This window comes from Trematomus bernacchii, unplaced genomic scaffold (genome assembly GCF_902827165.1).
Source record: "Trematomus bernacchii unplaced genomic scaffold, fTreBer1.1, whole genome shotgun sequence".
Taxonomy (NCBI): Eukaryota; Metazoa; Chordata; class Actinopteri; order Perciformes; family Nototheniidae; genus Trematomus; species Trematomus bernacchii.
In genome coordinates, this window is record NW_022987720.1 from 19,618,546 (window position 1) to 19,645,571 (window position 27,026).

General features: G+C 42.1%; 2 protein-coding genes across 4 annotated transcripts in view; one reads left to right on the top strand and one right to left on the bottom strand.

The window, feature by feature from the left end:
- LOC117492303 (mitochondrial import inner membrane translocase subunit tim16-like) overlaps window positions 1–27,026 on the top strand; it is a 108,564-nt gene that overhangs the window by 50,819 nt on the left and 30,719 nt on the right. The gene's annotated exons all lie outside the window — the stretch shown is intronic.
- On the bottom strand, window positions 17–23,158 carry vasnb (vasorin b). Of its 2 annotated transcripts, XM_034142476.1 has the most exons (3): window positions 22,812–23,157; window positions 15,770–15,831; window positions 17–3,918 (listed from the first exon to the last, which is right to left on the bottom strand). In XM_034142476.1, exon 3 carries the CDS (start codon window positions 3,885–3,887, stop codon window positions 1,830–1,832), a length of 2,058 nt encoding a protein of 685 aa, XP_033998367.1. In that variant the 5' UTR covers window positions 3,888–3,918; window positions 15,770–15,831; window positions 22,812–23,157; the 3' UTR covers window positions 17–1,829. The 2 variants fall into 2 exon arrangements, with proteins under 2 accessions (XP_033998367.1, XP_033998368.1); XM_034142477.1 differs by lacking the exon at window positions 15,770–15,831 and having other exon boundaries at window positions 22,812–23,158.

Consider the following 27,026-nt stretch of genomic DNA (forward strand, 5'->3'; position numbering starts at 1 on the left):
CAACTCGGTTCATTTTATTTTTGGATATTCATTTAATGATAATATCACTTTTTTTCACATGTACAAATATGTTTACACAATTTAAAAAAAGCAATAAATGACAAAAAAGAGCTTCCCAAAATCAACAGGGAAAAATGAACAATACTTGGTTATCTTTAATGTATTCTATCTTTCAAAAGAAGATTCCAGTTGCATTTGCTTGATTGTGGTGCTGTTGGGTTCGCAAGGTGTTATGTTAGCAAGGACCCTCTAACTGGGTGCTGGGAATACTGTAGGAAGGTAACTTTACAGACATTCAGAGATGTGTCTTTGGTGTCTTTGCCTACACAATAGGTAGAGTTGTTTGAGGCTTAATGTACTACTTGCCATGCGGGCAGATAGAGAGGGTGACTGATAGTAACTTGATGTCTACAGGTCTTTGCACAAGACAGAACACGTCTTGCACTATCACTATCGTTGACAGATCCATACACACACACACACACACACACACACACACACACACACACACACACACACACACACACACAGGTTACTTCTATAATCACAGATTTGGATCTCAGTACCCTACCTCTAAACAACATTGTAAATAAGTTTACTTCTCTTGTGCGTCTGACTGAGCTAATCTGCCTAGATGCAAGGTGGCCAGAAGAAATGGTTCAAAACATTATGCTGAGCATGCTATTTGTACTAAGGGAAGCACAATACACTATTTGATTTGCTTGTGTTTGGCCAGGCCATGTGATATGATGTAGATGAATTGTGGTTAAGGGATAAAATGTCCCTTGCTGTGAATATAAATAATAAATATAGTCTATGATGTTCTCTTTTGTCGTACAGTCACGGGAGTGCTTAGTGTAATAAAGTCATGCTCTTTACTGTATGAAACAGTATTGTTTCCCTCTGTACCTTTTGTAAGCCTGCTTACCTTCTCCCTTTGTAATGGCAAAGCAGGCTGAGGGCATCTGAATTAAGAAGGGTGATTTAGTTTTGAGTCTGTCCAGACTCACATCTACTTAGACTGTCTGACATTCTGAGGGCAAAGCCCTTTGATTGACTTTGCTGGTACCAAACGAGTTTTAATCTTCAAAGATTTTAATCTGCTGTTTTGTCTGTTAGTCACAAGAGGTGGGGGGTGCAGGGTATATAAGGCTGTTAACAGTCACAATGTTGCACAGTAAAAAAAAATACATAGACACAGTATAAAAAACATACATACAAAACATAAAAATAGTTTTACAGCCAAATAAAGCAATACAAGCATAATGTATTTTCTCTGCGCGACTTCATTTGGTGTCTTAGGTCATTCACAGCAAGTACTGATCCCTTAAGGATAGTACTGAAGAGTTGCAACATACAGCACAATCTATTGCTGGTAGTGTTTAGTTGGGCTGTGTAATGGGGAAAGACAACATAAACCAATTTCAGTGCTCTCTCCTGTATGAACAGATAAAGGACAGTTCACCCAGTCCCTTAGCCCTAAGTTTCAGCCAATGGCAACGCACCATCTGTCCCAGCATCACAGCTGAGAGGTTGTCATTCCAACTATTTGAGCTGGGAAACTTTATTGATGCAGCATGTAAATCGAGAGTAGGCACTTTCAATGCTTTTTGAAGTCCAAAGAACAGTTTATGAACTTATTTAATGTCTACTTTGACAACCAAAGGGCATTGATTTAAATATATGTCCAGTTTCTCCTTTGCTTGTTGACTGGCTGAAACAGTGTCCTCCAATTCTTTCACAACAGCATTTCATATTCTTTGTAATTCACCAGTGGAAAGAAAGGGCTGAAGAATTAAAATCCTTGTTTAGGTAGTCAATGCCACGTGTCAAAAATAGGAAAGCTTGTGTGAATTCATATTGTTATTTGATGTACATTGTTCCTGTAGTAGCAACACCTCATATTCCAGATTGCCCTTCTGAACAGCAGGTTCCGGGATCATAAGTTGGGGCTGTTTTTGAGGCAGTGCCCCATTGTCCAAACCAGCCTTCACTCCATCCAACTCTAGCTGGGAGGGCTCACAGTCTAGCTCCAGGTGGCCCTTTGCTTTCTTCCTGCGAAGATAGCATACCACTCCCACTGCTATTGCAATCAATACCAACAGTAGCAAGATGGCAATAACAGGCACCATCATAGTGGTCAACTTCTTTTCCCCTGACCATGCAATAGAGCTACTGCTTTCAGCAACTGTATGGGCCTCGGTGCAGACACTGTCCACGCCAATAGGGGCACCTAATGGACTAGCACACACATGGTACGTGGAGTTTGGCTGGAGACCTCTGAGTGTATACTCTGGGAAGGATGCTGGTAGGCTGAGATGATTCGGCCTGCGGTCTGGCCCAGAGAGATTGCGGTAGGTTAGGCGAATACCACGGATGTAAGGCCGCATCTCAATGTAGCGGTGGAGGTCCAGCAGAATGGAGGTTGCAGTTGCTTCATGTGAGCTGATGTCTAAATCTATATTGGCAGTTTCCATTGGAATGTCAGCTTCAGGTGGTGAAGGCAGATGAAGGTTTTTGATTTCACAATACATGCCATAGGTGCCATGTGGACAGAGACATTGTACCTGACCATGCTTGTCCAAACGACAAGTACCCCCATTCAGACAGGTGAGAGGGGGACAGAAATGCTGCTCCTCGTCGGTGTCTATGCTGCTGCTACTTGGGGATGCAGGGACAGGAAGCAGGGGAGAGTCAACATCTTCATCCTTCGGGTTGTCACTGGCCTTTGGGGCTGGAATAGCTCTAGTAGTGCTTGGTAAGGTAGTGACAGGGACAGGCAAGGTTGTAGTAGTAGTAGTTTTGACAGTACTTGTGGTAACTGTTGTTGTTGTAGGACATCCAAAATCCCTGTGCTCTAGTCTTTCCAATACCTTTCCAGCACTGACTGGTGGGAAATGACAGCGGGTCTCCTCTGTTCTTTCTAGGGTGATGCTCTGGGCTCTCAGCCATCTTGGAAACCATGCTAAGGTACAGAGACAGTTGAAGGGGTTCTCTGCTACAATGAGCTTTTTGAGGTGCGGTAGGAGCTGGGGGAACTCTTCAGGCAGCCCTTGCAAACTCAGGCTGCTAATGTCCAACTCTTGCAGCTCTCCAAGGTTCTGCAGGTCTTGAACCTTAAGCGGACCCATCGGGTTCCCAGCCAGGCTGAGGTGAATCAGCCCCTGGGTTTCCTTTAGCGCTGAGGGGAAGGATTCAAGTTTGTTTTCAGAAATGTCTAGTTCATGGAGGTTCTTTAGACTAGCTAAGAGGTCCTTATCTAGGCTGGTTAGCCCCACACCACCCAATTTGAGTGACTCTAAGTTTGGGGTCTGGAGGTCTGAAGGACCCAAGGTGGATAAAACATTAAAGCGAAGGTCAAGCAGCAGTAGTCGGGGCATTGAGAGAGCAGGCAGGGAGGTCAATTGGTTTCCCTGCAGTTTGAGTTCCAGCAGGTGCTCCAAGCCATTAAAAGCTGCAGGGTGGATGGTCTCAATATGATTACTATATAAATACAGGCGCTCAAGCAGCACCATACCCTGGAAGCATTCCTCTGAAATGTGGGTGATCTGGTTGGATGACAAGTCCAGGTTTCTCAAAGAGGTCAAAGGTTCAAACACCCTATCTGTAAGCTCAGTCAATTTGTTTTGACTGAGGTCCAGCATTTCCAGGTTCTCCAGACCATCAAAGTCCTCCGTTGTGAAGCTCTCAATGCCGTTGGCAAAGAGGTAAAGACTTTGTGTCTGTGAAGGCATTCCCTTAGGAATGGTAGATGAGCGTCTCTGGAAACATAAGATGGATTCTGGCGTGGAACAGGAGCAACCCTCTGGGCAGTCGTTGGACAAGGTCCCATCAGGAAGGAGGAGGAAGAGCAGAAAGAGCATCAGCGGAGTGAGAAAGATCTTCATGGTGCAGGCTCTTTCTCTCTCCTTGCTCAACCTAAAACAAGAGAAAATATAAACTGTCAATGACTTGTATAATGATCCAGAGAATGTATACAAGTCATTTCTTTACAGAGTGTTAACAGGGTTCAACAGTAGTACACATAATATTGATATTGCCTTGTTTTGGTTGAGTACCATCTGACAGTTGCACCAAGACATGTGGGATACTTGCAGCGTAATGTGTAATTTCTAAATCAAAGCATATTTTCTCTGTATATCCTCTTGTTCCTATGTTAGCCATTGTGTGTTTCTTTAATATGTTTCAAAGAGTGAGATTACTATCAAAGGTTTAACTATGCATAGCCAGTGATCAAAGGCAGTCTTTTGTCACAAGGTCTCTCAAACAATAGGTCTGTAGCCCTAACCTCAGGTTTCAGAGGGAGTTTTCTGCTATATTCTGGGAAAAGTTAACAGAATGGAGTCAAGCCATGCTTTTCTGGCTAAAGGAGTGCCGCATTCTTTCTGCAATGATCTGTGTAATAGATAGTATTGCAGGAGGCCAAAACCTTTGTTCCCTCTATAATAATGCTACAGATGGCCATCACAAGCACATGTACTGTATATATATATACTGTATATGTTTATATATACATATATGTATATACATAAATATATATGCTAATGTGTGTGTTGGTGTTAGAATAAAATAGTTTATATTTGTAAGCCGCCCACCCACTGCTATTTACTTTAGCGCAGTGCACACATTTTGGTTGCTGTGGGGTCAGAGTTATCTGTTCTCCCTATGTTTATGACAGACTTTATAGCCTATGAAAGACACAGACACACAGCATCAACGAAAACATTGAACTTGTTTTGTTCCTAAAATGTTGATTCAAAGTGAAAACATTGAGTGGCATTAAAGAGTTTTCTGTCTTTGAACACTGAAATCACACACGCCCCTCAATCACTATACACACTGCTCTGGTCTCTCCAGTTTCATATAACCATACCGTGTCAACTTTGTTTGGCTGTATGTTCGCCATGCTGCATGTGGCCATACAACTGTGGATGATTTACTTTCTGGTGTTCTAAGCTAGGAGAGGAGCTTTACTGATAGTCTGGAGCTGTTCTCTGACCAAAGACATAATATAAATAACTCACACTTTCTATGTCGTCATTACGCAGACTGACAGCAAGTGCTGCTTGCCAGTGTCTCTAATACTTGATGAAATATACAGAGACTGAAAAGAGTACTGTGTAGATCTTCAGGAAGATATGAAACCGTGATTTAAGCCCTTTTCACCTGAGCCCAAGCCTTTCAAAACAAACGCCCTGGTAGAGTATCAACACAGTACTTGAAAGGGCTGAAAAGGAGGAAAGGGATGATGGAAAGAGAGAGGAATGAAGGGAGATAAAGAAGAAACTAGTTGCAGACAAGATTGTGACAGTTTACCATTCCTGCTATATGGAGTGAGATGGCCTTGGGGTGAAAGTAAAAATCTTTATCTGTTAACCATTTTCTTTTTTAGACAGCTTTTGTCTTCTTTTTTACTCTTCAAGGACTCAACAGAAAGTACTTATTTGGTTTGATATCTCCAAACCTGCTTTCTAAAGTTGTATAATGCCCAAAAGCAGTGTGTTGGTCAACTTAAGGGAGCTTACTTTAGGGCCTTAAATGGTGCAGTTGTTGATGTCTTCACTGCACAAATACCTGAATGAGAAGCCAAGTATGTGTGACCTAAAGTTTTACACAGATGGAGAACATTCTGTTCTCTCACTGCTTACCTAGGGTTGTCGACCATTACACAAGAAATGTCAAAGATGTAGCTTTGGACTTTTTATTTTCCTCATCATATTTTCCTATCTTGGTTCTTTTCCTCTAAAGTTACAACATTCATTTCTGTTTTTGTTCAATGTCTTATATTCAAACATTGAGCAAGGTGTGGAAGCATGGCTGATGTCTCCTATCAGAGAGGCGGATACATCATCTCATCACACCACAGCTATGACATTTATTTTTCTTCTCTTTCAGCATACTTTCTTGTCCTCCTTGAAATTGCAACCTCCTTGGAAGGATTCCCTGATGTCTTATTTTTCCTTCTTAAACTTAAGACAACCGTGGCATTTGCCTGAACCCTACTGCCAACATGTTACTCCTATTATTCAGATAATAGGAGACAGGGCATAAATGATGTTGTGTGCAGCCAGACCTCAAAAACATGACTATACTCAAAGAGCAAGGCTTGATTGAACCAAGCAGCTAACTAGTTTCCATAGTCAGCACCTGCTAACAGTGCAGAATAACTAACTCAACTTTGGCAACCATGCATACAAATTGGACCCTTAAGTGTTGAAATTGTTTATGGAAATGTTTGTCCACAAAGTATCAATAACATCTGATGGCGAAAGTTTGCCGTCGGCTACAGCTGAATGGGCAGCAGAGGTGAAGGGTTGTAGTTATCCCATCATTTAAACAGTGCCTAGGGGAAATTCATTTTAACAGGTGAGTAATTACATGGTCAAAGTTGTAACGGGTTTCTGGGTCATGCCTCGGAGAAGTCCAAAGTATCTACATTGAATTCTCTACCATTGGAAATCAAAAATGGTATTGTAGCTATCAATAATGACTGGAGTCACAAGTTTAAAGATTGGCGAAACCGTTTAAAGATTGTCACGGAGAGAAAGAGAGGTTTCACTTCAGGCCTAAGAATCGATGATGAGAGAGAAAGTGTGGCTGCTGTGCTGCGTCTGCTTACAGAACAAGGGAAAACAAAAGGATTTGTGAAGATAAACAGGAGATGAAGGGCTTAGGGAGAACCAAGCAACAGCTGGAGCGTATGCAGATGGTCTCAGGTTTTTACATCATCACTATGTGTGGGGAGCTGCACTTTCCAGGATACTTCACCACTGTGTGTATCAACGTCTACTTGATATTAAAGGGTGCCTGTTCAAATGGAATCCTGCATGCACTTTACCGTTCATCTGAGAGATGTATCATAATGTGTCTGAAGTTATCCAAACATATTCCAACTCCTTCTTTTTCTGAGATAGAGAAGCTTTGACTTTTGGTGCAAGAGACGGCTCAAAGGGTCCAGTGCCAGAACATACAACAACATCAAGGCCTCCATGAGAGGAAAGCAAGATAAAACTGAGAATATTTTTCCAAGACACTCAACGTGGTGATACTAGCGTAGCTCCCTTGGGCAGAATGTTTATTTGACTGTGCCTCATTCCAAACTGGGCCAGGCACATCTGATAACCCAGTAGAGGAGACACTGTGGTGGATGTGGGTGGGTGGGTGGTGGGGGGGGTGGTGGGGGGGGTAGAGGTTCAGGCAGTGAATATAGCCAGATCACAGATTAAACCAGAGCTTGCTAGGTTAGATTCTCCTGTTTTCTTTCTGGAAACGAGTGACTTTTGCTGATCTTATCAGTGGGAAAGATAAGGCGCAAATGTGGCGTCACTACAGAATGGATCCACTGAATATACCATCTTGAGTGACTTCTGCCTTTTTGGCCTTAACTTTAAATGTTTTGAAGTGAGTGCAGGTGGAGGGTCTAGAGAGAGATAGTAGAAAGACAGGCTTGTCATCCTTCGCAGGGAGGAATGCCCCCCCCCTCCCTTCTTGCCTTCCTCCTCCTCCTCTCTTGAGTTGTAATTTCCTTTTCTCTCCCCTGTGTGCTTGTTGAGACATTCCTGAGACAAGCAGCAGCTGAGTCTGAAAAAGTGAGCTTGTCTGTCTCACTGGCTTGGCATTTAGAGCTTAACAGGGAATTCTTTTTCGGTTAATAAACAGACGATGGATTGGATGAATGATGTGCTGCTTTTATGAATAGGTGTTAAAACAGCTATGTGACCAGATCTTTTATATAACAATTGTTCTTGCATCTGTGTCTAGTTGTGGGGCTTGTATGAGAATAAAACGTGTTGGCTGATGAGTATCAGGGCAGAAACAGTAAGGATGAAATACTAAGATAGAAGCATGGGAAAGTCGTTGCGCAACACGATGAGACATAAACGGTCAGCCCCTTGAAAAGAAACATTAAAGAGGCAATAAAAAGGGGGGGAAAGAAAGCATTTCCCCTCTCCTTTGGCTCACTTCTTCGACCGCTTTTTCTTTCTATTCGAGATGAGTAGGAGAAGAAAACAAAGGCAGGGGAACAGCGGAGACTAAAGCAGGTTTCTGTCAGCAGGGGCACCGGGGTGGAGAGGTGGATAAGGCCTGTGGGAGGGTGAAGTGGGCTTCAGCAATTAAATCCCGGCGGGCCATGCGTCAAGAGCCCTTATCTTTATAGCTGAAGGCCAACACGGAGGGGCAATGAAGGGTACAAGAGGGGGAAGAAAACTGCGGTGTGTGTAGGTCACTGTGCACTTGCATTATTTAGCAGGCCTGGCCAGAGACTACGGGGGCGGGGGGGGGGGGGGGGGGGGGGGGCACCAAGCCAAGTAAGGGGATAAGGCTGCACACTACAAAGTGCATACTCCCATTAAAGAGGCCCCTTGTCTTCTAGGACTAAATATATTAAAGGAACAATACTTGTGGCATGTGCATTAGAGTATGATATATAGTGCTGTAGGTCTGGGGGTTCAGTTCACTAGGGTGCACTACTAAAATAAACGACTGTAGCCACTCCTAGTGTAGATTTACTACAGAAGCACAGGGACATGACATCATATCGGTTGTAAATGATGACTTAGGCACCTAGAGAAAGCTGGTGTGAGCCCTCAATTCCCCCATCCCCAACTTTTTTTAACAACCCTTTTACATCTCTGATGAATCCTTTCAGAAGACAATGGACCCTACCTCCAAACACACACTGCTGTATTCCCATCCTTTTATACTGTCAGTAACATCATTGGCACAGCTGGACCCCGTTATCCACAACATGGTGGGGATATCCGTCAACATGACAAAGGGGCCAAGAGGGAAATTAAACATGGGTTTTGTAGAATATTCAGACGATGAAAAGTTTTCTTAAAAAGTAGCACAGGTGAGAAAGAAGCATGGTTGCACAGAAACACAAAGCACACCTATGAGTTTGAAAATGTCAGCTATGTAAATGTGGGGTTGTTGGTATGCGTGTAATGCAGTGAAGTATTTTTTGAAAGACATGTTTTTTTGCCTCTCTATTGTAAGGCTTCATTGCAACACAGGTTAAACAAACTATGTAAAACACGCGAGCAGAACATGTATGGATCAGAAAGGAAGGCATGTTTTGAGACAAAATGTGTAGGTGTCACTCATCGTCCGAGGCTTCCCATTTTGGGATTTATTTAAATGTATTTATACTGAAATGAATCTGATCATGCAAAAGCTATATTTTCTTTCCTTTTATAATGTTGTCCTATCAAAGTAAACTGAATCTCTCAAGCTCAGAGCTTGGATATATATAATATGCTCAAATTAGTGACAAACCACAGATACAAGGCTTGGCTGCAAAGCATGTGTAATGCAGTAGTAGCGTTTAGAAAAAGAGAGATGATTTTCAAAAGTATGCTTTACTAAAACTGCATTGGCATCAAAGTCAGAATACAAACACAGACGGGAGAGGCGGATATGTGGAATGAAAGAAAGATGATAGCTTTATGTCTGTCAGTGGCAATACTCATCTTGAAGCCACAAACTCATTGCCATGCTTTGTAGTGGTATGGAGGGGGATTAGGCGCTGTAATAGTTGTATTACTGCTGCACAAACAAAGCTTTCCAACTGATTTCAGACTGACCACAATAAAAGACTCTATAATAGTCCCATCCATTGTGCTTTAGCTCTGCCAGGGCTGATTGATGTCCAAGGGTTGTAGCTTTAATTAACACAAACATCAACTCAACCAACAGGCAGGATCCTGTCGGGCTTCCTCCTACTTTTGTTTTCTTATGCCTTCTGTCTTCTACGCATTTTGCTCCATACATTCTGCACATCTAAATGAGTTGCAAAGCAGCTTACTTTTGGTGTGAAAGGCAGCCCTTTTCATCTGAAGATATATGCTTCAGACGGGGCCTGCTAAGGACGGTGTGAAGCCTTACCATTAGAGCCTGTAGCTGGAGGACTTGAAAGAGACCATAATATACAGTCCAGGGGTGAACAGGAGGGTAGTACAATATTCTCAAAAACACTGTTTATTTGCTGCACTATAGAAGTGAAATGGGGCAACTCTGTTTGGTTTTATGATCGGAGTCGGTAGTTCCATTTTGCGTTTCCTTTTGTGCTTAAGAACTATGTTTGATTTCATAATTGAAAATCCAAATGGAAAAAAAGAAAACCCTGAAAGAATTTATCTGGTCAGATAGCATCAGTCCAAAGGACAACAAAGCCTGTGAGGCAGAGAGCAACTCCTTGAGGTCAGAGGTCAGGCTCAGTTTAATGTTTCTACTGCTGCTCAGTATTCTGTGGCCCAGACATCAAAGATAACAGGCCCTGTGCAACACGGGCACACACCCAGCTCAAGTTACACACACACACGCTCACGCACACACGTACACCTGAAGCATGCTGCTCCTTGTCTCCACAACAGGTGCTTTCTCTGCTCCTCCAGGGGAACATGAAATCCAAAACTTCTGGCGTGTGTCTGAGTAAATAACACAACCTACGCCATAGTAGAGCGGAGGGAGTAAGGCGACAGAATCGGGCTGAGGTAGGCGGCCGGGCAGCCAAACTACACCAGAACTGGGACTCTGAGAGAGCAAGTCTGCAGTCTGGCTCTGCCTCCTCTGAGCTTTCCAGCAAAGAGGTCAGGCATTATGAGTTCCAAAACGAAATGTGGACCATTTCCTTTTGTTTTATTGCCGAAGGATAGTGTTGTAGGGGCTAGACTTGATTTTGGTTTTTATAAAGGCACACTTGAGGGGGAGGTTGCACTCACTGAGGTAGACTCTCTCTTCCTCTCTGTGTATAAACTCTTTCTCAGTGTATACACAGTGCCCTCTTGTTTTGCCCAGTAAGCTATGTCTCAACACTGACACTCGTCTTTTATCAGTGCACCCTGCCCTGTGACCTCTCTTGGACAGATAGTGATATCGCATCTGTCTGAGATCTTCACCACAGGACTCTCACATTACACACACTCAAAGAGTTTCAGTGCACAACAGACAGCATCGGCCTTCATTTGTTTTTCTTATTCTCTGCAGTGTTTGCACCTACAACATTTAGTCAATCTTGTCCCTCCTTTACGCTGTGACCTAAACAGCCTGACCCCACTACTCTGCCAAGTCTATCTTGGACCTGGCTTGAATCCATCACAGAAGAGTGTCAGAGAAACACAAACAACACCTCTCTGCTTTACTTACAATCTGTCTCTTACTCCCTCTCTTTCTCTGTTTTCATTTCCCTCACACAGCAGCAAGCCTAACCATTGAAGAAGTCTGATTTGTGAAAGAGGGCTATATCACCAGGAAACAATAAATAAGACATCCAACTGTCACATAGCTGGAATCTCTCCAGGCCTTGGCTTGTGCCTTCATATCCTGTGTGTGACAGTTCACGCCTCGTTGCAGAATCAAAACTTGATTGTACTGTCTGGCTCGCTGACCCTGGAGCAGTGTTGTGTCAGAGCTTTGTCCTTCTGATAGGGACACCCAAAGCAAACTGGTAAGATACAGCAAGTGACATCTCAAAACGGCTTATAGTCTTCTAAATCAAACATCAGAGGATCTGGCCTTAAGCAGGGACAGGGCAATAGTTGTGCTGTGTGTGGTTACTGTTTGAAGTGGCTGGATGGACCAGTTCTATCAGTCCGCCACAAGCCTGGATTGATGTGTGCACACGCCGACTCTCTGCCTAGCTCTTTGACATTCATTCCAGCTCCAACATGACTGCAATGCTATTTTTCTTTCACCAAGCCACCTGATCTTTATCTACCTGATGTGTATAGGATATTTGTTTTCAGAGTTTGAAAGGTTGTTTCTTTCTATATCCCTTGATACAAAGTATGTGTGTCATTGTCAGGACATATTTGGACAGCATGCTTAAACTATCATTCTTGTCTTTGTATAAAAGATGAAGTCAAGTTCCGCACTGGCTGTTGACACTGTTTTTTTTACCTTTGTCCTTTGTTGCAATCCAACTATAAGGGTTTAAATCGGAGCTCAAGTAAATGTGTATGAGTCAGGCGTCAGGCGTCAGGCGTCAGGCGTCAGGCGTCAGGCAGGCACACTGACAGACTGTTAGACCGGCTGACTGGCAGCCTGACTATCCTTGTTAGACAAACATTGTCACACGTACTCGCTGAGGAAACAATCGCAATAATAACACATCTGCCTGTCTGCTCATCGGTCTGTCCATCTTTCACTCGCTCCTTAAAAGTACTGCTGTGACTCATCTGAGTATGTCCTCTGGCTTCCAGGAAGTTCAATAAGTCTTAACTGATACTGTAGAATAGTTCAACTGGAATTGTGTCAAAGCGCCAACATCATACATGCACAAACACACTCTGTACATCAGTGCTTTGGACAACTTACAGGAGCCACTCTTGTTTGACACATCCTACAATTGTTGTCTTCACCTTGCTCCTTTGCTCACCTCTTTTCACACTCTCAAGTTTGTTCATGTAGTTGGCATGAGTATGACTGGAATCTTATGAAAAGCCCTGCAGGGTCTTTAGGCAACTGTAGTTGTCAAAGTGTTCATTAGGCTGAAGACCTTGTGAGAGCTTAAGGCTAAAAAAAATGGGATGGTAAACAGATACGTAGGGCAGTGCGTAGTGCAAACACCAGCTTGTTTACCTTGTGAATTCTTTCCACAGAAACTTGGACAGGACACACACCAACTCACAGCTCATTAGCAGAGAGCAGTCTTTCTGTCGGACTGTGTGCATATATTCGAGGTCAAGGTGTTCACATCTGCAGTTACAATAAGGTCTGACAACTGGTTTTGCATGCAACCATTTCTCACTTTGTCAATCTGAGTGAAAGAAGTTCATAAAAAGAACGTAAGAGATGATTGCTATGTCTGCAGGGGAAGGAAGCAAGGCATTTATTGTTGATTGACAAATTAGTTATTTATTGGTTGTTGTTCACTATGACTTGTGACATTTTTGGTAGTGCATGTTGTCATGGAATGAGTATGGTTTGAAAGTAAGACAGAATCACTTCTAAATGCAGGTTTTAATGACATAATATAAATCTTGTTGTACACGTACAGTAAATATGTTACACATGGTTATTTTTTGTGTGGGATTTTTTCCCATTCTGCAACCTCCATTTGAAGGCAGGCATTGTGCAGTGCTACCCCTTTTCCAAGAGTAACCGTTTGTGATTTTTCTTGTAATTCTGGCCTGCGGGCTTTTACCTCCATAAAAAACACCTCAGACATGTGCCGCACACACACAAGATAAATGTGAAATGAAGATCACTGCTGCAGATTAGGATGACACATAGGAATTTATTGTGAAACTACTGCCTGAGTTGGTGTCGCGCCAGCACTGGGGAGGTTGGCTTGCAAAATAGCAGTGAAGCAGCACATTTCCCCCCCCCCGCCCCCACATGCCTCTCCATGGCTCGCCTCCAGTGCCCTGCCTTTACCTCCTGAAGAGTGTTGATATGTTTGTTACACATTTCTACCACATTTTGATTTGATTTTAAACAGTCAGAGTGGCTTTTTAGACACACGTCTGATTTGATTGGTTGTGTACTCCACTTTTATCATTTCCATATATTTTCTCTATCCTATTAGAGTAAATGAAATCCTCATTTTCCAATGTCACAGCACCCTAGAGCCAACATCAATCTTTAATCCATGATTTGGTTATCACATCGACCTGCATTCTCCACTGATTAAACAGGTGAGCCCCACTATCTGAGCGAGAGCAAAGTCATCTGTCAGCAACTGTCTATTATTACATCAACGTTCACTCGTAACTCCACAATGTGCCCGTAACAGGTGTGCACAATCAGAGTATTCCTCATACTGCACAAACAAGGTGAGAGAGAAGAAAGGGGAGGTCTGTAGGGACAGAAAGGGAGGTATAAACTATTTTTCCTGCCATCACACAGACTGCTTACATCTGCTGAAGGCAACAATACAGAAGACCTGTCAGATTGCCACACACACACAGAGAAGGGGAATGAATGATGCGTTGTTATTGTAGCAGTGAACAGCAATTTGTCTGTATAAAAAGCAGTTTGTTTGCTTTCACATCCGTTGATAAACGTCATTAAGCGAGTACCGTAGATTCCTGAGCTGACCTGTAACACACGGAACAATGCGCGCTTGTAAACGTGTCTGTCTCTGTTAGAGTATCATTGTAGCACCCTTGTTTGCCCTTCCATGTTTGCTTTTAGGTAGAAATATTAACATTTGTTAACAGTGTGTTAAGACTGTTTTTCACCTTCAAGTCTAGAAGTTTAACTCGCAGAGAAAAAAGGCCACATTAATGGAAAACACAGGCCGCTAACAGCCAGACATTTGACTCTGATACGGAGCCTCGACATGTGCAGCTCATTCAAATACATACATTAGGTGTGGCAGCCATGTGTAGTCGGCACACAGGAAAAAAAGCCAGGTAAAACACACACATAATGTGCCGTAATTCATCATAGTGTGTATCAGCTTTGATGTTGAAACTTCAGGATTGAGGCAGAAACATTGTATGTTAGCATGATGAATTGCCGATGTGTAGCAAATAATTTACAGCTAGCAAGCATGTACAAATGCACAAATTCCTAAACCTGAGGAATGTGTGCATATGTTACAGCCAGAATTTATCCCCAGAAGAAGAACTCTGAGCTACAACTACTCTCCCCTCATCTCTGTTTTCCCTGAGGACGACCGGGCGGACGGAGGCAGGAGCTTTAAGGCAATTAGGGAGAGAAGCTGTGTGCGTCCAGAGGCCCGAGGCTTCAGTCTTGTCCTGTGCATGTGTGTGTCTTTACAAGCCCACACAGTTCCTGTCACAGCTCATTGACAACTAGCACAACAGAGGAATGAGGTAGGACAGAGGGTAGGGGTCAGGAGGGCTGTGTAAAGTAGAAAAGCTACACTTCTCCCCAGAGACATAATGATGGATGATATTAGTTAGGGTCCAAGCAAAGGTATGTTTCACTGGAAAAAAAACTGGTAAATATTCGTTTTTAGATAAATACCATTTATATTGGAAAGGAAAAATGTTGTTGGATCTCATACTTGGAAGATCATATAGGGATAAACTACAGTGCCCATGTTCATTGCTATGAAGGAACCAGTGCAACAGTGCAGCTCATTAATGTGTTTTTGATATTTTGGATATCAATACAGAGGCAGAGAGCAATTAATATCAGAGTTTGGATAAATAGGCAATATTTCTAATAATCTAATAGATCATACTGTAGGAGGGTCGAATATCACCACACTATCCTTTTAAATATGTTGGAACATACATTGAAAATTACTTCATCCAATTCTGTCAAAAGAATGTATCTATTGTTTGATTTTTATACATTTTTTAAAACGACTCACTGTAGATGTTTATAAGGGCATATAAGAAGTCTGCTCATTATTCCACAACTCACTTCAGCAGACAGGCATGGTAAACTCTAAACTTCCTCACTTTTCTCTGCTCCTTTTCACTCTGTCTGTGACCCTACACAGCCTCACTGTATCTGTTAAATGCCGTGTGTGTTAAGAGAGCTGCTCTTGTTCCCCTGCCAGTCTTGTTAAGAGGCTCAGTGTTGTGTGAAAGGACCTTTCGGAGGAAGCAGGGTGTTACGGTTAACACAATAAGGACCGCCAACAGCGTGTGATTTAGGTTTCTGGATGCAAATCCAAGTAGTGTATTATTATGACGCTTGTCATATGCTAGTTAAGGTTTTTTGTATTCTGATGGTAAACTATTCCTGATTTTAAAAGTAAGTTTGTTCTCTAGTAGCCACATCTTACACATAATGACACAGTTTAATAATACAACTGTCAGATTTCTTTAAAAGCTTCACTCACCAGTTGGAGAAGCTTCCTGCTCTGCTATCGCTCCACTTTTATGGTTTCAGGTTTTCTTTTCCCTGGAAGTAACAAAACAGTTTTAGCTGTTAGCCAAATATGTGACTTAAATATTTTATCCCCACTTATTTGGAATCCACCCCCCCTGTTGTTCATTGTTAATTGTCCGCAAGCAAAACAGGAAGTTTTTTTGGCCTGGTAATTGGGTGGATTCCAGCTGTGTGCGGGAGCGTGCTGAGCGCTGGCAGGCCGTGTGGCAACGAGAGAGAACGACAGAGGGGAAGAATGCAGGCCGACCGCTCTCCACTCTGTCAGCTCCTTGTTCTGTGGTATCAGCCCATCAGCCGGGGCCAGAGAGTGTCTGTGTGTGTGCATTGGTGTTTAAAACGTTAACTTAAACATAACACAAGACAGCATTTTAAACCCCTACAGTATATGATGTTTTGTGTTTATAGCACAGTATGATCTGCATGATACTTTGAGTTTCACCTCCTTGAGCTGCTTGTGAACAGTATTCTGCCTTAAGAGGGCATCAAAGGTCAAAGTGATTCACAATGACTACAAGGATTAACATTTGAGGATTTTATTTATGTTTCAAAGCAGGATATAGAAGTGTTTGCCTGTGCTTTCTGTCAGTAAGGGTTTTGATCAAGTGTTTGTTTTTGTGCGTTTAAGACAAGCTATTGCTGCTGAACAGGCCCTCAGCTTTTAAAATTAAATACAGGAACCATTTTAATGTCATGTCGTATAAGCTTGTTGGGCCCAAATGTATTATTGTGTCATTATCCATCACCACAGAACAATGTGTGCGTGCGTCCATGTGTGTTGCTTTGAATGAATTGATTTATTTTAGCCAAATAAAAATATAAAAATGTTTTCATCAAGGCCATGGGGTCATAAATATGACTTGGTTTTGGGGAAACACAAAGTGACCACTTGATAGATGTTTTATAAATGCGGGACATTTGGCCACAACCAACTACATCAAAATGTTCTCTGATGGCAGACTAAGTTTGTATTTAATCAATTCAAGGCATGGTCATAAAAGAGTTTAAGAGATAATTAGCTATGATGCACACAGTATGTTCCCCCATTCCTGCAGCAGAGGCGGACTCTTAACTACACACCTATTCACACACTAGATTCACTCCTCCAGTATCTTTCCACCATGCACTGTTTTAAAGCCATATTTCATATTCCTAAGCTCTGAGTCAAAGAGTATGTCAAGATTGAAAGCAGAGTACTAAACCATGTGATTGTGTAATACCTGAATTCTCAATTAACTTTGCATATACCATCTGCGAGTCATCCTGCATCTCACGCTCGCTCCCATACAGAGTGCAGTGTTTACATCTGAAAATAATCTGTCACAGTCCAGCGTTCATTTTTAATGCACTCTGCTATCGTGTGTTTGTTGGTCTGTGGGAGTGTTATTCTCTGCTGCACAGAGGCTTTTGTGTATGCTTTAATGAATGCCCAGTATTATATTTGGTTATTTACATTCATTTCACTTATCTGTGAAGGTTAATGCATGATATAAAGTAGTGGGTAATTTTGTGAATGGGTGACTGACAACCTTGTGTGTAACTTCTGTGTGAGGGCTCTTGTCTGCTGACCCTGCCGTGGTCGGTTTCCTGAGGTCACTATGTCTCCCTCGCAGACAATCCCTTGACTGCAGTGTAAATATTTAGCTTTTGAAGTGGAACTCTGCACTCAAAATAGATGCAAATCATCTTCACCACTAAGCTTCATGAATGACTGTAGCACTTTTGTAAAAGGCAAAGTTGTCACCAACAATATTCCTGTCTTGGTTTGCCCTCATAGCTCAGGCTACCTTCTCCACATCTTTCCATGAGACATTTGGTTTTGAATGTGTGCAAAGTGTACACTGACAAATCCCTCGTAGTATCTTTTAACCTCCTAGTATCTTTCCTTTCTTCTCTTTTCTGGCTAATTGGTTTACTTTGATACTTCTCTCCTTTCAAGAAGCTATATTTGTCATTCCATTTCTTAGAGGGCTGATACTTTTTGTCCACTATAATCTTCTTTCTTCCTCTGTGTTCATCTGCTAAACATAAATATCGCCTCACCCTTCTCCTTCTCTGTTTCTCTTTTTCTCTCTGTGTCACTCCCTTTCTTTCCCCCCATCTGGTTTAATGTGTCCCAAAGCATTACAGAGCCGAGCACTTTGTAGTGGCATCATCTAAAACGTCCAGCAATTTGTCCAAATTATAGCCCAAAGCAAACCTGCAGAGGACGGTTGGGATAAACACAAAGAAGCTTGTTGTTTGCTGTAGGTGTGATGCCTGTTTTGATATGTAATGTGCTTCTTGTATGTTGAATATGTAAACGGGCGACAAGCTGTGACAAGTTGTGGCTCTGTCCCGACTGCTCGGCCGTTGATTGCAGCGTTGAGTGATTTAAGATTCGGGCTGTTAGACGATGGCATTCAGATATAAACATGCAGGCAGGTATACATGCTGATTTCCTCTCTTAAGTCGCCTCCAGCTCTCTTACGGCGCTGACAGCAGCGGATAACAACATTATTTGTGTCCCTGGCAGAAACGGAAATAGACATGAAGCTAAAGGGGAGCACAGAACACCACGACTGATGTCATGTTAGAGAGCGGCTCTGCGCGTACGTGCCGGCTTGTATGTACGACGTGATCATATGAAAAGATGTGTGAACGTGACCACTTTTTTTGACAAGCAAGGTCGTGGACAATGGGTGGAACACACTAACCCACAGGTACACACACCTCATAACCGAGCAAATTTACTCTGTCATTCAATCCATATTCAGTAAAACATTAACATTCGTTAACTATTTGACCTTCTTCTCAACGCGAGATCTATGTTTCCCACTTCAGGTCTTAGGCAAACTGTGTATGTGTGTGTGTGTGTGCCCTTGCTTTGCTCTTGCCCAGCAGAAGATCTGGTTCAAGGCTCATTTCCTAATTACAGTGCTGGCCAGAGGTAATTACAACCTTAGATTAAGAGCTGTTTCTCTTCTTTTTTTTACAAGCCTACTGAAATGCAGCAATTTGTGGTGAATTTCTGGGATGAGCATCCTCCCTCTCATCCTCTCTCTCTCTCATTTTCCATCTGTATCTCACTCCCTCAATACTTCCCTGGAGTTGGTTTAGGAATTCGGGGGATATTTTGGCTTTCTTCAGATTTTCCAACCAACATGAGAAAGTTCAAGAAAAGCCGTATTTAATGTAAAGCTTGAGAGAGGAGTGTTTTTATTCATATGCTTTAGAAGATAAACAAACTAGTGAAATCGTACAACTCTGAGCATGTGTATGTCTGTGGACACGGAGGACAGCCGTTATTTGGGGTTTGCTCTCAAGCTGGGGCACTCCAAAGCCCTCGGATCCCTTTGCATGTGTGTGTATATGTATGCAAGGTTTTGAAGTGGTTCTTCTGAACGCATCATTTGGCTGCATCGGCAAGCTCTTCTTCAATTTAGCTTGGCAGGCGTACAGGCTGGGGTTTGCCTCAGCATACCGCTGGGTCAGCATTGATGTGTGAGGCTGAAGCCCTTGAAGCCAAGGGTTTTATTTAAGACGCTTCTTTGAGAGAGAGGCTCTTGGTTGTCAACCAGGGAACGCCCCCCTGCTGTGCAGCACCTGACGAGGGGCACGCTGCAGCCTTTCATTTTGAAGGAGGAAGAATTTCTACATGTTGAATTGTCTCGCACTCGCACATACTTCTTGCTAATTGTGAGAAGCCCTTCCTTTCACGTGGCCTTGTGGAAAACAAACACACATATTCGCACACTTATTCCAACTTTCTGCCCTGTCGACTCCGCTCTCTCTCCCTGCTGTGCGAGTGCCCCACTCTTGCCCTCTGCTACCTCCACCTCCTCTCCTCCCTTTGCAAGGCCTCCTCGCCTCAGCACCTGACTTTTAACCCTCTAATCCCTCTGATGCAGAGGGTAAGATGCTTCAGGCACTGCCTCTAATTGGCGTAAAACGGAGCTATGGCGGAACGAGGCACAATGTGAAAGTCCTCTGCTCACAGCCTGTTAAAATGCCTGGAAAATGTGAGTTGCAACACTCTACTTGCATGAAGAAACTGTGCTGAGTTGTGTTAATAAGTACATTTACAGGAAGTACAAGTGCATGAAATATGTCAAGCAGATCTGTTTAGACATGTCTTAACACAACGAATGAAAGAAGAAAACTGTCAATCATCTTCAGCAGAAGATTTTGACATCAGTGCTCTTTTCGCTCAAGCTCTTTGGCACAGATAATGAAATAGAAGTCTTGATTTTGTAAAATAAAAGGATGACAGTTCAGGCTGACACAATGTTGGTTTCCAGATCCCAGATGGAAAGTGTGGTTTCGAAATCACTGTCACACTGATGTGATAGCGAGCTGATTTGTAATTGCCTACATTTGAGGTTTTATGACAAAGAGCTCCTTCTCCTTAGTCGTGCTTCCTATCCACAAACCAAAATGAGAGTGCAAGAAAAGTCCCTTGGGGCAGATAATCCACCCAGTGTGCTTATGTGTCTCTCTCAATGCTCACACCAGCATACACAATTGCACATGTGTCCCAAAACGTTATGAATCATTTTTATGACAAGGTGTGGATTCACACGAACTTTACACCATTTATGTATCTGCCCCCATAGAGACCTACATCATACTTCTTTCTGTTTGTCCTTTAGCAGTGCAGCGCATGTCAGTGTCAACAAGCGTCTGTGCAAACACAACAGTCTGCTGTGTGGAGAACAGAAAGCAGCAACATCAGAAAGAAACTACCCTGGCACAACCACTCTCTTGTTTTCTAAGTGTTACAATCTGTGCATCGTAGCAGCCTGAAAGTTCTCCACATTAGTGAGGGATAATTGGTCTCCTGTGGCTGTGCTGCTGTGTCTGGTAGCCTAATATAAACCAATTACAACCATTATATACTGTCAATGACACAGTAGCTTCTCCTACAGCATAATGACAGCCTGTGAGGAAACACATGGCGAGGAAACAAGCCGTACACCGGGGTAGGGGTTAATCGCGGGGCCATTGGAGTAGTTTACGCCGCCTGTTTAGCCCCCAGGAAGGATTAGGAGATTTTGCGTGCCTCTTTGTGGGGGCTGTGTAAAAGATGGTAATCTGAATGAAAGCTTGAGGGATCGTGGTCAGAAGACTGTTCTTATATGAATTAAGCATCTTAGCCGAAAGGCATGTGTCGAGTATTTTACCCGGGTATATTTTGATTCACAGTTGAGTTGTGTGGCTTCTGTTGGTTTGGGTCTTTCATTTAATAGGGAATCATTACATCTCGCTTATTTCAATGTTAACACAATGGGATTAATCTTAAACAAGGACTGGTTTGTTCATGTTTTTGTGGTCATCAGCCCAGCAACTGAGTCAAAAGTTTTTTTTAAAGTTCAAACTAAGTTAAAAAACTTATTTGGGACAAAATGAAGCTTCTTCTTTAAGACCCTCTCAGAGAAAGTTTAATTTATTGGCATTATATTTGGTCAAAATAGATGACATCTGGAGGAAACAGATGCACTTGCAGTTTAACTTGTAATTCAGCGATTGGGCTACACATGTTAAGTCATAAGTCCTATTGGATGTTAGTTTATTTGTGGCTTGGTCAATAAGGGATTTAATCTTTCATGAATTTGACCTTATCAATGCTCTGCTCCGTAATTTCCACTTGTACATATCTTTTCATCTGAGCCAATGTATCATCCATCTGTCCATTGCAGCACCTTCAGCTAAAACATGCTAATGATTGATTAAATCCAGCTCTTGGACTTTTTAACACTTCAATCAGTAGTAGACTAGACTATGTAGACTATGCATAGTAGACTATGTATTATAAAAATGCTTAACCCATTTATAACAGTAGCTACTCTTGATAGACATTAATAATAATATAGCGTGGTGGAATCAATCATGTTTGTGACTGAAACTTGGCCAATAACTATGACAGAGCTAAGATATTTGAATAGACAATCAATCCATCATATGGTGTTGCAGATTTATTTGCTTCATGAATTCCTAAAGATTTGTTTTTGTTTCAAAGCCTTAACAAAGTCAGGCATGGCGTTGCAGTGAAATAATGTATCTACCAGAACTACTAGGGAAAAAACACCTAGAAGAGAACTACTGGCACCCTGGATATTGCCAACCTCCACTTGTTTCCAGGTATGATGCAGCCTCATGCTAAAATATATGTTGACTTTGCATTATCTGACACCTCAAAACCATTGCAGCGATAGTGTCCTGTTGATGGGACGTTCCCCCCTGTGTGGGTCCAAAAACAGCTTTCCCTCTGCGGTGAACTGTGCTCGGTGCGGTCTAGACTCTCGGCTCGGCCCCTGCATGCTGCACGGCGTCCTGCGGTCCCACACCAGCCCGCCTCATTACCGCCCTGACTGCTGTTGCAGCTCCGTGCACACGCTCAAGTTTTACGCTTTACTCCAATACTGTTTTATTGTCAGTATTGGCCGATCTGAAGGATTGGTGCATGGCGACAGACTCGCGTAAAATCCCGTTTACTTTTCACCGGCTCACCGGAGCGATCATGTGGATTTAAAACTCCTTACAACAAAGAACTACATTTTTTATTAAAAGTGTTTTTTCTTTTGCATTTTAAAAGGTAGCTGCATGCATTGAGAAGAAAACGTAGTATTTTAACAATTCCACGCTGTAAGCTAAAACCGTTTTTAAAATACTACCAAGTTATTGTTGAACTGCACTAAAACACCGAGGGTTTCCCTAAAGGGAGTTGTCGCATTGGAAACACAAATACAACTTAAATGAACACCGATGGGTGGTGGCTTGTGTTTATAAGGGAACATAAACCTGAAAAAATGAATGTCCCACTGAAAACGAATCAGGTTATATGTGCAGTTAATCTATCTATCTGTTTTTTTAGAATCATATTCAACTCAACTGCATTTGTATACATAACACTTTTTACGCGTATTTACGCACGTCTTGGTCCTGTTATAAGAATTAGATCCACAAAGTATGGCATTTTGATGTTTATTTTATCATTCATAACAGGAAACTCTTACCCTTAACTTCGAAGAAGTAAAGTTGTGAGCGCAGTCGCGCTCGTGTGTTTATCCAAACGGAGCAGTTCACCGATATAACTCCAAGACCTTGTAGTTTTCCGTGTGCGCGCTCTCACAAAAAGTTTCTGTGAATGTTTTACACTTGTAGTGAACGATCTTCATCAAATCCTTGGAGAGATACACCGACATCCACGTCAAGGAATGCTCAAGTGCTGCCTCCCATGGACAAAAAGCGCTTTATTGGTGAGCACATAGGAGAGTTTACGCGGAGAGATGGGAGGGGCTAGGCGCACAGCAGCAGAGCGCAGGGCTGCACAGAGAGCAGCTCCTCACCTTGCAGCTTGGCTGAGGGTTAAGGAGAGGAATGCCTTTCAGTTCGCTATAACTTAATGCCTACTTGAACGACCTGTTTTAAGCGAGAGACATTACTGGTTTCATTACGTACTCTTCAAACACTTAAGTTACGTTTAATTGGAATGATTAATTCCTAATTAAATTCAATTATTTTTTAAACATGCATGTTAATCAGCTCAACTGAAAAATAAGCAAGTTGGCTTGAACATAATGCTTAAAGCCATAGGGCAAATGTTGGGACCATACCAAATCAAACTAAATATCTCTTTAAACTACAATAAAGTATTATGGTTGAGTATTATGATGTAAAAAAAAATGCTGAGATCTTTAAATGTATGGAGGAATTGTATCTATTCACACCCTTTATCTCTGTCCATTGCCTCCAGGGTACGTGCACTGAACAGTAGCACAGTAGCACATATGGTCGCTTCATTCACTGAGCCATCTCCAAGCTGAGAAAGCTATTGAATACTTCCCAATGCCAGTGACAAACTACCCGTCGGCAGCTGGCAGACTATTTCAATGTCAGCCAGTCCCAACAAGGTGCAGTAAGGTGATAGCTCTCAGGGACCGTGTCACCTCGGATGTGTACTTTTAGCCACATGTCACAGAATTAACTGGAAACTTGAAACCTCTTGTGTACAGTGCTTAAATATTTGTATATGTTTGACCTACATGTTCATGCAGAACGTCTGTTCTCTCCACATGTTGACAAGAAACTGTATAACACAATTTAAAGCAGGACAAATTTGTCTGTGTGGTGATGTCACTCAAGTGACTCTTGCTGAAAGCATACAGATACAAGAATATATTCAACAAATTAGCCCAGAGGCCGTCCCCGTGTCTCCTTAAACAACCCTCTGTATCCTCTGGACAATCGACACTTTAGTTCCACTTGTTGAACCACATGTATTTTGTACTATTTACTTTCTGATAGCTGTCTCCACAAAGTCTCGTGCCTTTCTCCTTCTGCTCCTACTGTAAGGTTGTTACATGCAACACACACACATTCACTGTGCCATCTGCAAGGCATTACAGTAAATTGCAGGAATAGAGAAATGATTTCACGCACGTCCCACAGGGTCCAGATGTGGCTCCTCAGTCGTAGCGAAACTGAGTTTTACGTGTTCGAGAGCAATGAAGAAGGAAATCAATCTTACCCCGTTATACTCAATCACACAGGCTCACAAAATCAATCCTCTTGCTCTGTATCTTGGTTTCCTCCCTCATATATCCGAATGACAACACCAGAGCTGATGTTATCCAGGTAACACTGTGGGTCAGTTATTTATCTTAGTCATCCAGCTTATATGTGTTGGATAGTGAGGAGGATCGGCGTCTCCAGAGCTCACGTAGTCGACGACTCACCTTCATACTAGAGACTGCCTGTTATTCTTTTTGCAGAAGTGGTTTGCTTCTTCAGCTTTACAGCCAAGCTGCTCAAGAAAAACCTCTGATTCCAAGGCAGCATGATCTGATTGTAGCCACAACTAGCTGTCCCATTAGAATAAATAAACAGAATACCAATGTAAAATACAGTGTTGCAATGCCAATGGGCCTAATGAAGAAACTGTTAGCTTAAGGGTAAACAAAATTGAAGAAAATTGCAATTAACGTGATAGTAATTGATTCCATGAGATTACTTGGTATTTTGTTATAAAGCAAAGATTATTGTATTTAACCTTTACTGTATATCATAAGGAATGCTTTCTTTTATAAGACATAGATTGATTCATTTCAAAATTTCAAACTGTTGTTTTATATATGTTTTTGTAATTATATTATTAGAAAGCCTTCTCCACTCCCCAATTTATTCTACGATCAAAAATAAAACACTGTGCATTGTTCCACCCGTACTCCTCAAGCTTGAAGTCCTGCCACTCTGTTCTCTGCAGTTAAATAAGCAGAATAGGAAAGTGTGTGTAGTCTGTTCCACATATTTGTACATAACGGGGCAGTTGCTCGGTCAGTCATGTAAATCACAGTCTGGTGGCTGCAACAGCATTACTGCACGTCGGGCTTCTAATCACCGTTGCTCAGTAAAGATGGCGAGGCGACACACAGCCCGCTCCATAACGCTGCCCAGGGGAACCAGTAAAACGCTGGTTTGCTGCCGAGCCAACCGCAGCCTGCTAACGGTTTAAAGCTAGGGGCATACACACACACACACCATTCTGTTTTTTCTTCCTCCTCTTCTGTCACTTTCCTGCAAATACCTTTTCCACACTACACCACTTAACTTGTGTACACATTTCCGCTTGTTCTTTCTGATTTTATTGCATTCGCTACTGCGAAAATTGGTTATATGTGTGCACAAAGTCATGCTTAAGTATATCCAGCAGACTGTCATCACTTTCTCTTTCCCTAATCCCTAGTTAGGCCCTAGTCCCTTTTTGTTTTTGGCTGCTTCACTTTCTTTCACATTTGCTTTATAACTTCTCTGGTCATTTTGTTGCCTCCATGATTTATGGTCACTTCTATTCTGTGGCTTAACTTTATTTCAAGGTCAGCTTTGCTTACGTTTATGGGTCTTGTATGCATTGCAGTAAATCTGACCTGACATATAATGAGAGAAATATGCAATGTAGTGTGATTGTCAAATGATAATGATTTTTTTTTAGAACAGTTGATATTTAAACTCCACGCAGAGATAATTACTTTTATGTTTGCAACTAAGAAACTAATAAATTGATTGGTTTAGCTCGCAGTCCACACAGGGATAGCTTAACAGAAAGTTAGCTAAAGTGACTATGAATAGACTGAACATTTCTTGTGTCCTTGTTGTTTTCTGAGGTTTTTTTTTATCAGAGAAGAGGCCTTTTACTTAACTACGGCAATTTGTCTTGCTTCAAACTTAAGATAGGTTTGATTTAGATGTTCAAAATTAGCTTTTTTCTCTACATTTGTCTCTTAATTGTTGTGCCTTTGTTATGTATTTAGTCTATGTTCTTCATAATGTGATACAGTGAATGAAACTCGCTCTTAAGGGTTGTCCGTGACCCTGTGACCTATCACCACAATATCTTTATGACAAGGTTTCAAAATCATGCGTGTGTCTTGGTTTGAGGTGTTCTCCTTTTGTTGTTCACGACATACCTGTGGGTTAGGGTTACTTTAGGAAACAAACAAGTAAAGTGTCCCTGCTGGAGGAGATAGGAAAAGATTCAGTGAGAATGAGAGCAAGCTTAGGAAAATAGTTCACCACAAAATGACATTTCACTCATTCATTAACTCCCAGCATTGTCAGTTGAAACAACAAACATGCTGTATAATGAGAAATTGAAGTAAGTGGGAGGATCTTTTTATAGATCCAAAACCAGAATGAAGTCTCACCAAATTTCTGAAAACAGCATGTGCAACCCATTTTGAAGCCGAAAACGGCAGGTTTTTAGCTAAAATAGTTGTTATGATGTTGTAAATAGTTCTGGAAGAAGACAAGTTTCTGCTGTGGGATGCAAAATAATAACTGCTTGAGCCCAATTGAGAAGAAAATGTGAAATCTTTGGCTTTTTCTGGAAACTTTGACCAAATTTTGAAAGATCAAGGCTAAGCTGAAAGCTTGTGGGCGAAAAGCTTTATATTTAGTGGTCTTATGAACTTTTGGTTAGTGGATCATGATTTCATTTTAATTTTGTAGCAGGCCGTTCCTTTGACATTATGTGTTACAGGAATTTAGAGCGTTAGTCATGTTTTGTAATATTCAGTGAGCACAAAGACGGAAGGAGTGATTTTGGGAATCATGACTTGTTTTCCCTTTAGGACAGCCTGGGAATGATTGGGGTTATTTTCTAAATGGAGCCCCAGCTCATTATTCTCCCAGCCTCTCTTCCGTGTTAGAGGCCGAGATGGGAGTGAGAGTGT

What these genes read in the sequence shown, in the direction of transcription:
- vasnb (XM_034142477.1), bottom strand. Translation starts at nt 3,887, where the DNA reads ATGAAGATCTTTCTCACTCCGCTGATGCTCTTTCTGCTCTTCCTCCTC.